The 12,279-nt window shown below is 47.2% G+C and overlaps 1 protein-coding gene across 1 annotated transcript in view; it reads left to right on the plus strand.

The window, feature by feature from the left end:
- LOC135503818 (neural cell adhesion molecule L1.1-like) overlaps positions 1–12,279 on the plus strand; it is a 137,716-nt gene that overhangs the window by 111,616 nt on the left and 13,821 nt on the right. Inside the window, exons 20-24 of the mRNA XM_064921957.1 lie at positions 2,240–2,352; positions 2,715–2,979; positions 3,157–3,279; positions 6,106–6,282; positions 9,557–9,670. Of these exons, the coding sequence (XP_064778029.1) occupies positions 2,240–2,352; positions 2,715–2,979; positions 3,157–3,279; positions 6,106–6,282; positions 9,557–9,670 (792 nt within the window). The remainder of the gene's footprint in view (positions 1–2,239; positions 2,353–2,714; positions 2,980–3,156; positions 3,280–6,105; positions 6,283–9,556; positions 9,671–12,279) is intronic.

Genomic DNA, 12,279 nt, shown 5'->3' on the forward strand with positions numbered 1-12,279 from the left:
GGGGGAGTTTGAAGGGGTGGGAGGTAAAGCCCTCTACAACCTCTGCATTAAGGTGAGGAACATTAGGAGCCTGGGGGAGTTTGAGGATGTGGGAGGTAAAGCCCTCTACAACCTCTGCATTAAGGTGAGGAACATTAGGAGCCTGGGGGAGTTTGAAGGGGTGGGAGGTAAAGCCCTCTACAACCTCTGCGTTAAGGTTAGGAACATTAGGAGCCTGGGGGAGTTTGAAGGGGTGGGAGGTAAAGCCCTCTACAACCTCTGCGTTAAGGTTAGGAACATTAGGAGCCTAACAGGAGTGAAGGCACATCAGTGGCAGGGATTATGTGGGGCGGAGAGTATGGTGGGTTTTAGGTGGAGGGGGCTCTACAAACCCCCAGTACCAAAGAGGTCAGGGGACCTCCAGTGGAGGGTAATACATGGAGCCCTGGCCATTAACAGCTGGTTGGCACGGGTTGAACCGAGAATCGGGCAGGGGTGTCCTTTCTGTCAAATGAGAGAAACTGTGATTCATGTGTTTTCTGTGTGCACCAGGTTAATGCCATTAATGTCTCTGTTGGAATGTCTGTGTGACAGGTTGGGGGTGGTTTTTACTGTTGGGATGTTTATAATGGGGTACAGGTATTCAAGCAAGGAGAAAGCCAAACGTGTTTTGTTAAACTTTCTGTTTGCTCAGGCAAAGTTAGCTATTTGGCTAACAAGGAGGAACAGGGTCAAAGGTGGGGGGATAACAGACTCTTTACTATTGTTTAATGGGATGGTCTCTGCACGCTTCTGGGTTGAGTTTGAGTTCTATAAAATTATAAAATGTGTAGAGATGTTTGAGGAGATCTGGTGTGTTGGTGGGGCTGTCTGTATAGGGGGCTGTCTGTATAGGGGGCTGTCTGCATAGCTGGGGAAGATGTTTTGGATATACAGTTGAAGGAGTGGGTGTTGTGATGTTGGATTGTACCATGTGGTAGATAGAAAGGTGAGTATGGTAAATGTAGCAGTACAGGACATACTTTTGTTTTTTTATTTTTAAGGGGGGGGTGAGTTTTACATTAAATGAGTTTGTTTATGTAAAGAAAGACAAAAAGTCAAGTCTCTTTCTCTCTTTCTCTTTCGCTCTCACTCTCTCGCTCTTTCTCTCTCTCTCTCCCCTGTCTCTCGCTGTGTCTCTCCCCTGTCTCTCGCTGTCTCTCTCCCCTGTCTCTCGCTGTGTCTCTCCCCTGTCTCTCGCTGTGCCTCTCCCCTGTCTCTTGCTGTCTCTCTCTCCTGTCTCTCGCTGTGTCTCTCCCCTGTCTGTTGCTGTGTCTCTCCCCTGTCTCTTGCTGTGTCTCTCCCCTGTCTCTTGCTGTCTCTCTCTCCTGTCTCTTGCTGTGTCTCTCTCCTGTCTCTCACTGTGTCTCTCTCCTGTCTCTCGCTGTGTCTCTCTCCTGTCTCTCGTTGTGTCTCTCTCCTGTCTCTTGCTGTCTCTCTCTCCTGTCTCTCGCTGTGTCTCTCCCCTGTCTCTCGCTGTGTCTCTCCCCTGTCTCTTGCTGTCTCTCTCTCCTGACTCTCCCCTGTCTCTTGCTGTCTCTCTCTACTGTCTCTCTCCTGTCTCACGCTGTGTCTCTCTCCTGTCTCGCTTCGTCTCTCTCCTGTCTCGCTGTGTCTCTCTCCTGTGTCTGTCTGTCTCTGTCTCTGTCTCGCTCTCGCTCGCTCTCTTTCTCTCTCGACTCTTCTCCCTCTCTCTCTCCTCTCTCTATGTCTCTGTGTTTGTCTCTCCCCTGTCTCTCGCTGTGTCTCTCTCCTGTCTCTTGCTGTGTTTCTCCCCTGTCTCTCGCTGTGTCTCTCCCCTGTCTCTCGCTGTGTCTCTCCCGTGTCTCTCACTGTGTCTCTCCCCTGTCTCTTGCTGTCTCTCTCTCCTGTCTCTCACTGTGTCTCTCCCCTGTCTCTTGCTGTCTCTCTCTCCTATCTCTCGCTGTGTCTCTCGCCGTGTCTCTCGCCGTGTCTCTCCCCTGTCTCTCGCTGTGTCTCTCCCCTGTCTCTCGCTGTGTCTCTCCCGTGTCGCTCACTGTGTCTCTCCCCTGTCTCTCGCTGTGTCTCTCCCCTGTCTCTCGCTGTGTCTCTCCCCTGTCTGTCTGTCTGTCTGTCTGTCTGTCTGTCTGTCTGTCTGTCTGTCTGTCTGTCTGTCGTAGTTAATCTCCTATCGCTCCAGCATTGTAAACAATAATGTTTAGATAATGGACAAATAACAATAATCTCCTCTCTCTCCCAGACCCGCTGGCCTCTCCATCTAAAATCAGTGTGTCAGTAGATAACAGCTCAGCCATTGTACGGTGGCAGCCGGTTGACACACACACGGTCCAGGGTCACCTGCTGGGTTATAAGGTAACAACCACTACGCTTCCACAACATTCCACATGCAAGTAGGCCATGAAATATGACTAAGAATGGAGAATGTTCATTGTCTGGGAAAGTGGCCCCTTATGTAGTGGTCAAGGAACTGACCAATCAATCTCTTCCCTTCTCTGATTAATATATATTTCCCCCTTCCCTCTTCATCTCTCCGCTCTCTGCTCTCTCTGTCTCTGTCTCTGTCTCTGTCTCTGTCTCTGTCTCTGTCTCTGTCTCTGTCTCTGTCTCTGTCTCTCTCTCTCTCTCTCTCTCTCTCTCTCTCTCTCTCTCTCTCTCTCTCTGTCTCTCTGTCTCTCTGTCTCTGTCTCTCTCTCCCTCTCTCTCTCCCTCTCTAGATATATCTGAAGAGGTTGGGTTCCCAGGGAGGAAGAGAGCATAGAGTGATGGTACGCAGAGAGGTGAGAGAGATTAAGGGAGGAGTGGAGCGAGGGACAGAGAGAAAGGAGGAGAGGTGGGTTGTGGAGGTGGACGGCAACAAGACAAAAGAGGTGGTGACGGGGCTCAAACTCTATTCCCTGTACGAGCTGTCAATGACAACCTTCAACAGAAAGGGGGAGGGGCCTCACTCCCCGACACACCCCTTCAGGACACCAGAGGGAGGTGAGCAGGAGAGTGTGATTGTTTACTTATGTGTGAGGTTGGCAATGTAATAATATAATGTGTCTAATAATGTGTGTGTGTGTGTGTGTGTGTGTGTGTGTGTGTGTGTGTGTGTGTGTGTGTGTGTGTGTGTGTGTGTGTGTGTGTGTGTGTGTGTGTGTGTGTGTGTGTGTGTAGTTCCTGGTCCTCCTGCCTCTCTGGATTTTGAGAGTCCGTCGGAGACAGAGTTAACCCTTCACTGGAGGCCCCCCACTCAGCCCAACGGACAACTTGTGGGATATGTTCTACAGTACCAACAGAGTAAATCTCACGCACATGCACACAAACATACAAACAAATACAAACACACACAGAGAGTACCTGAGTTAAGATTGTAAGACGTAACGTGACTCATACAATGATGCGATCGACTTGGAGCAGGGCCACAGTACAACCATGGACAGTGAAGAAAGCCATTTTGTTAACAGCACCATCAAACACCATCAGACAGCCTCTATCCCTGTCTCCCCTCTCCAGTTTCAGTCTCTAACCCTGTGTCTCCCCTCTCTAGTTTCAGACAGTCTCTAACCCTGTGTCTCCCCTCTCTAGTTTCAGTCTCTAACCCTGTGTCTCCCCTCTCTAGTTTCAGTCTCTAACCCTGTGTCTCCCCTCTCTAGTTTCAGACAGTCTCTAACCCTGTGTCTCCCCTCTCTAGTTTCAGACAGCCTCTAACCCTGTGTCTCCCCTCTCTAGTTTCAGACAGCCTCTAACCCTGTGTCTCCCCTCTCCAGATTCAGACAGCCTCTAACCCTGTGTCTCCCCTCTCTAGTTTCAGACAGCCTCTAACCCTGTGTCTCCCCTCTCCAGTTTCAGACAGCCTCTAACCCTGTGTCTCCCCTCTCTAGTTTCAGACAGTCTCTAACCCTGTGTCTCCCCTCTCTAGTTTCAGACAGCCTCTAACCCTGTGTCCCCTCTCTAGTTTCAGACAGCCTCTAACCCTGTGTCTCCCCTCTCCAGTTTCAGACAGCCTCTAACCCTGTGTCTCCCCTCTCTAGTTTCAGACAGCCTCTAACCCTGTCTCCCCTCTCTAGTTTCAGACAGCCTCTAACCCTGTGTCTCCCCTCTCTAGTTTCAGACAGCCTCTAACCCTGTGTCCCCTCTCCAGTTTCAGACAGCCTCTAACCCTGTGTCTCCCCTCTCCAGTTTCAGACAGCCTCTAACCCTGTGTCTCCCCTCTCCAGTTTCAGTCTCTAATCCTGTGTCTCCCCTCTCCAGTTTCAGTCTCTAACCCTGTGTCTCCCCTCTCCAGTTTCAGACAGCCTCTAACCCTGTGTCTCCCCTCTCCAGTTTCAGACAGCCTCTAACCCTGTGTCTCCCCTCTCCAGTTTCAGTCTCTAATCCTGTGTCTCCCCTCTCCAGTTTCAGTCTCTAACCCTGTGTCCCCTCTCTAGTTTCAGACAGCCTCTAACCCTGTGTCTCCCCTCTCCAGTTTCAGACAGCCTCTAACCCTGTGTCTCCCCTCTCCAGTTTCAGACAGCCTCTAACCCTGTGTCTCCCCTCTCCAGATTCAGACAGCCTCTAACCCTGTGTCTCCCCTCTCTAGTTTCAGACAGCCTCTAACCCTGTGTCTCCCCTCTCCAGTTTCAGACAGCCTCTAACCCTGTGTCTCCCCTCTCCAGATTCAGACAGCCTCTAACCCTGTGTCTCCCCTCTCTAGTTTCAGACAGCCTCTAACCCTGTGTCTCCCCTCTCCAGTTTCAGACAGCCTCTAACCCTGTGTCTCCCCTCTCTAGTTTCAGACAGCCTCTAACCCTGTGTCTCCCCTCTCCAGTTTCAGACAGCCTCTATCCCTGTCTCCCCTCTCCAGTTTCAGACAGCCTCTAACCCTGTGTCTCCCCTCTCCAGATTCAGACAGCCTCTAACCCTGTGTCTCCCCTCTCTAGTTTCAGACAGCCTCTAACCCTGTGTCTCCCCTCTCCAGTTTCAGACAGCCTCTAACCCTGTGTCTCCCCTCTCCAGTTTCAGACAGCCTCTAACCCTGTGTATACCCTCTCCAGTTTCAGACAGCCTCTAACCCTGTGTCTCCCCTCTCTAGTTTCAGACAGCCTCTAACCCTGTGTCTCCCCTCTCCAGTTTCAGACAGCCTCTATCCCTGTGTCTCCCCTCTCCAGTTTCAGACAGCCTCTAACCCTGTGTCTCCCCTCTCCAGTTTCAGACAGCCTCTAACCCTGTGTCCCCTCTCCAGTTTCAGACAGCCTCTAACCCTGTGTCTCCCCTCTCCAGTTTCAGACAGCCTCTAACCCTGTGTCTCCCCTCTCCAGATTCAGACAGCCTCTAACCCTGTGTCTCCCCTCTCCAGTTTCAGACAGCCTCTAACCCTGTGTCTCCCCTCTCTAGTTTCAGACAGCCTCTAACCCTGTGTCTCCCCTCTCCAGTTTCAGACAGCCTCTAACCCTGTGTCTCCCCTCTCCAGATTCAGACAGCCTCTAACCCTGTGTCTCCCCTCTCCAGTTTCAGACAGCCTCTAACCCTGTGTCTCCCCTCTCCAGTTTCAGACAGCCTCTAACCCTGTGTCTCCCCTCTCTAGTTTCAGACAGCCTCTAACCCTGTGTCTCCCCTCTCCAGATTCAGACAGCCTCTAACCCTGTGTCTCCCCTCTCTAGTTTCAGACAGCCTCTAACCCTGTGTCTCCCCTCTCTAGTTTCAGACAGCCTCTAACCCTGTGTCTCCCCTCTCTAGTTTCAGACAGCCTCTAACCCTGTCTCCCCTCTCCAGTTTCAGACAGCCTCTAACCCTGTGTCTCCCCTCTCTAGTTTCAGACAGCCTCTAACCCTGTGTCTCCCCTCTCTAGTTTCAGACAGCCTCTAACCCTGTCTCCCCTCTCCAGTTTCAGACAGCCTCTAACCCTGTGTCTCCCCTCTCTAGTTTCAGACAGCCTCTAACCCTGTCTCCCCTCTCCAGTTTCAGACAGCCTCTAACCCTGTCTCCCCTCTCCAGTTTCAGACAGCCTCTAACCCTGTGTCTCCCCTCTCTAGTTTCAGACAGCCTCTAACCCTGTGTCCCCTCTCTAGTTTCAGACAGCCTCTAACCCTGTGTCTCCCTTCTCTAGTTTCAGACAGCCTCTAACCCTGTGTCTCCCCTCTCCAGTTTCAGACAGCCGAAACAGTCCTCCTCAGGTAGAGGTGATCTATGACCCCACGGTGACCCACTTACCGTTGGAAGGTCTGGACCCTCATAGCCGCTACGTCTTCTACCTGAGGGGACGCACATCTGCCGGACAGGGACCCCCAATCACACGGGAGTGTGCCACCCTGCTGGACGGAGGTAGAATTATACAAGCAACAGTTGTGGTTGTCTCACCTAGCTATTTTACTATTACCTACTGTAACATGTGATCTCACCTACCTATTTTAATATTAACTACTGTAACATGTGGTTGTCTCACCTAGCTATTTTAATATTAACTACTGTAATATGTGGTTGTCTCACCTAGCTATTTTAATATTAACTACTGTAATATGTGGTTGTCTCACCTAGCTATTTTAATATTAACTACTGTAATATGTGGTTGTCTCACCTAGCTATTTTAATATTAACTACTGTAATATGTGGTTGTCTCACCTAGCTATTTTAATATTAACTACTGTAATATGTGGTTGTCTCACCTAGCTATTTTAATATTAATTACTGTAATATGTGGTAAGTCGCTCTGAATAAGAGCGTCTGCTAAATTACTATCAGGTAAAGGTACATGAAGGGAGTACAGAGATGTAACACAGGGAACAGTATAGACTAACACAGGGAACAGTATAGACTAACACAGGGAACAGTATAGACTAACACAGGGAACAGTATAGACTAAAACAGGGAACAGTATAGACTAACACAGGGAACAGTATAGACTAACACAGGGAACAGTATAGACTAAAACAGGGAACAGTATAGATGCAACACAGGGAACAGTATAGACTAACACAGGGAACAGTGTAGACTAAAACAGGGAACAGTATAGACTAACACAGGGAACAGTATAGACTAACACAGGGAACAGTATAGACTAAAACAGGGAACAGTATAGACTAACACAGGGAACAGTATAGACTAACACAGGGAACAGTGTAGACTAAAACAGGGATCAGTATAGACTAACACAGGGAACAGTATAGACTAACACAGGGAACAGTATAGACTAAAACAGGGAACAGTATAGACTAACACAGGGAACAGTATAGACTAACACAGGGAACAGTGTAGACTAAAACAGGGAACAGTATAGACTAACACAGGGAACAGTATAGACTAAAACAGGGAACAGTATAGACTAACACAGGGAACAGTATAGACTAACACAGGGAACAGTATAGACTAACACAGGGAACAGTAAAGACTAAAACAGGGAACAGTAAAGACTAAAACAGGGAACAGTATAGACTAAACAGGGAACAGTATAGACTAACACAGGGAACAGTATAGACTAACACAGGGAACTGTATAGACTAACACAGGGAACAGTATAGACTAACACAGGGAACAGTATAGACTAAAACAGGGAACAGTATAGATGCAACACAGGGAACAGTATAGACTAACACAGGGAACAGTATAGACTAACACAGGGAACAGTGTAGACTAACACAGGGAACAGTGTAGACTAAAACAGGGAACAGTATAGACTTACACAGGGAACAGTATAGACTAAAACAGGGAACAGTATAGACTAACACAGGGAACAGTATAGACTAACACAGGGAACAGTGTAGACTAAAACAGGGAACAGTATAGACTAACACAGGGAACAGTATAGACTAACACAGGGAACAGTATAGACTAACACAGGGAACAGTATAGACTAACACAGGGAACAGTATAGACTAACACAGGGAACAGTATAGACTAACACAGGGAACAGTATAGACTAACACAGGGAACAGTATAGACTAAAACAGGGAACAGTATAGACTAAAACAGGGAACAGTATAGATGCAACACAGGGAACAGTATAGACTAACACAGGGAACAGTATACACTAACACAGGGAACAGTATAGACTAACACAGGGAACAGTATAGACTAACACAGGGAACAGTATAGACTAACACAGGGAACAGTAAAGACTAAAACAGGGAACAGTATAGACTAAAACAGGGAACAGTATAGACTAACACAGGGAACAGTATAGACTAAACAGGGAACAGTATAGACTAACACAGGGAACAGTATAGACTAAAACAGGGAACAGTATAGATGCAACACAGGGAACAGTATAGACTAAAACAGGGAACAGTATAGACCAACACAGGGAACAGTATAGACTAACACAGGGAACAGTATAGACTAACACAGGGAACAGCATAGACTAACACAGGGAACAGCATAGACTAACCCAGGGAACAGCATAGACTAACACAGGGAACAGTATAGACTAACACTGGGAACAGTATAGACTAACACAGGGAACAGTATAGACTAACACAGGGAACAGTATAGACTAAAACAGGGAACAGTATAGATGCAACACAGGGAACAGTATAGACTAACACAGGGAACAGTATAGACTAACACAGGGAACAGTATAGACTAACACAGGGAACAGTATAGACTAACACTGGGAACAGTATAGACTAACACAGGGAAAAGTATAGACTAACACAGGGAACAGTATAGACTAACACAGGGAACAGTATAGACTAACACAGGGAACAGTATAGACTAACACAGGGAACAGTAAAGACTAAAACAGTGAACAGTATAGACTAAAACAGGGAACAGTATAGACTAAAACAGGGAACAGTATAGACTAAAACAGGGAACAGTATAGACTAAAACAGGGAACAGTATAGACCAACACAGGGAACAGTATAGACTAACACAGGGAACAGTATAGACTAACACAGGGAACAGCATAGACTAACACAGGGATCAGTATAGACTAACACAGGGATCAGTATAGACTACCACAGGGAACAGTATAGACTAACAAAGGGAACAGCATAGACTAACATATAGAATAACACAGGGAACAGTATAGACTAACACAGGGAACAATATAGACTAACACAGGGATCAGTATAGACTAACGCAGAGGTTTTACATAGGGAACAGTATAGACTAACACAGGGATCAGTATAGACTAACACAGTGATCAGTATAGACTAACACAGGGAACAGTATAGACTAACACAGGGATCAGTATAGACTAACACAGAGAACAGTATAGACTAACGCAGAGGTTTTACATAGGGAACAGTATAGACTAACACAGGGATCAGTATAGACTAACACAGTGATCAGTATAGACTAACACAGGGAACAGTATAGACTAACACAGGGATCAGTATAGACTAACACAGGGATCAGTATAGACTAACACAGGGAACAGTATAGACTAACACAGAGAACTGTATACACTAACACAGGGATCAGTATAGACTAACACGGAGATGTAACACAGGGAACATTAAAGACTGTTGTCTATACATTGATATTGAAACCATTCCCGTGTTATTCTAACATCATTGTGATAGGAACCAATACATTGACCCCCCCACACTAACATCAGTATTGTGATAGAAACTAATATATTGATCTCCCCCCTCAGTACCTCCCAGTAACATCAGTACAGTGGTAGGAGAAAGGTCAGTCAACCTGAGCTGGGTCCCTGGAGACAGATATAGGAACCACAGCTTCCACATCAAATACCTCAGCAAGACTGGTGAGACTACCTTCTATCTATGGTACATCTACACCAGACTGGTGACACTACCTTCTACCTATGGTATATCTGCACCAGACTGGTGACACTACCTTCTATCTATGGTATATCTACATCAGACTGGTGACACTACCTTCTATCTATGGTATATCTACACCAGACTGGTGACAGTACCTTCTACCTATGGTATATCTACACAAGACTGGTGACACTACCTTCTATCTATGGTATATCTACACCAGACTGGTGACACTACCTTCTATCTATGGTATATCTACCCCAGACTGGTGAGGCTACCTTCTATCTATGGTATATCTACCCCAGACTGGTGAGGCTACCTTCTATCTATGGTATATCTACACCAGACTGGTGACACTACCTTCTACCTATGGTATATCTACACCAGACTGGTGAGGCTACCTTCTATCTATGGTATATCTACACCAGACTGGTGACACTACCTTCTATCTATGGTATATCTACACCAGACTGGTGACAGTACCTTCTACCTATGGTATATCTACATCAGACTGGTGAGGCTACCTTCTATCTATGGTATATCTACACCAGACTGGTGACACTACCTTCTATCTATGGTATATCTACACCAGACTGGTGACAGTACCTTCTACCTATGGTATATCTACACCAGACTGGTGAGGCTACCTTCTATCTATGGTATATCTACACCAGACTGGTGACAGTACCTTCTACCTATGGTATATCTACATCAGACTGGTGAGGCTACCTTCTATCTATGGTATATCTACACCAGACTGGTGACACTACCTTCTACCTATGGTATATCTACACCAGACTGGTGAGGCTACCTTCTATCTATGGGAAATCTACCCCAGACTGGTGAGGCTACCTTCTATCTATGGTATATCTACACCAGACTGGTGACAGTACCTTCTACCTATGGTATATCTACACCAGACTGGTGAGGCTACCTTCTATCTATGGTATATCTACACCAGACTGGTGACAGTACCTTCTACCTATGGTATATCTACATCAGACTGGTGAGGCTACCTTCTATCTATGGTATATCTACACCAGACTGGTGACACTACCTTCTACCTATGGTATATCTACACCAGACTGGTGAGGCTACCTTCTATCTATGGTATATCTACACCAGACTGGTGACACTACCTTCTATCTATGGGAAATCTACACCAGACTGGTGACACTACCTTCTACCTATGGGATATCTACACCAGACTGGTGACACTACCTTCTATCTATGGGAAATCTACACCAGACTGGTGACACTACCTTCTACCTATGGGAAATCTACACCAGACTGGTGACACTACCTTCTACCTATGGGATATCTACACATTCTGGTGAGGGAGGGAGGCAGGGTGTGAGGGGAGGAGTGTATGGCAGGGAGGTAGGGGAGGGAGGTAGGGAGGGATGGTGGGGAGGAGAGTATATGTGGAGGCAGGGAGTAATAGAAGGAGGCAGGGAGTGAAGGGAGGAGAGTATATACAGATGGATGGGAGGAGAGTATATACAGATGGAGGGGAGGAGAGTATATACAGATGGAGGGGAGGAGAGTATATACAGATGGAGGGGAGGAGAGTATATACAGATGGAGGGGAGGAGAGTATATACAGATGGAGGGGAGGAGAGTATATACAGATGGAGGGGAGGAGAGTATATACAGATGGAGGGGAGGAGAGTATATACAGATGTAGGGGAGGAGAGTATATACAGATGGAGGGGAGGAGAGTATATACAGATAAAGGGGAGGAGAGTATATACAGATGGAGGGGAGGAGAGTATATACAGATGGAGGGGAGGAGAGTATATACAGATGGAGGGGAGGAGAGTATATACAGATGGAGGGGAGGAGAGTATATACAGATGGAGAGGAGGAGAGTATATACAGATGGAGAGGAGGAGAGTATATACAGATGGAGGGGAGGAGAGTATATACAGATGGAGGGGAGGAGAGTATATACAGATGGAGGGGAGGAGAGTATATACAGATGGAGGGGAGGAGAGTATATACGGAGGGGAGGAGAGTATATACAGATGGAGGGGAGGAGAGTATATACAGATGGAGGGGAGGAGAGTATATACAGATGGAGGGGAGGAGAGTATATACAGATGGAGGGGAGGAGAGTATATACAGATGGAGAGGAGGAGAGTATATACAGATGGAGGGGAGGAGAGTATATACGGAGGGGAGGAGAGTATATACAGATGGAGGGGAGGAGAGTATATACAGATGGAGGGGAGGAGAGTATATACAGATGGAGGGGAGGAGAGTATATACAGATGGAGGGGAGGAGAGTATATACAGATGGACGGGAGGAGAGTATATACAGATGGAGGGGAGGAGAGTATATACAGATGGAGGGGAGGAGAGTATATACAGATGGAGGGGAGGAGAGTATATACAGATGGAGGGGAGGAGAGTATATACAGATGGAGGGGAGAGAGAGTATATACAGATGGAGGGGAGGAGAGTATATACAGATGGAGGGGAGGAGAGTATATACAGATGGACGGGAGGAGAGTATATACAGATGGAGGGGAGGAGAGTATATACAGATGGAGGGGAGGAGAGTATATACAGATGGAGGGGAGGAGAG

This window comes from Oncorhynchus masou, chromosome 18 (genome assembly GCF_036934945.1).
Source record: "Oncorhynchus masou masou isolate Uvic2021 chromosome 18, UVic_Omas_1.1, whole genome shotgun sequence".
Lineage (NCBI taxonomy): Eukaryota > Metazoa > Chordata > Actinopteri > Salmoniformes > Salmonidae > Oncorhynchus > Oncorhynchus masou.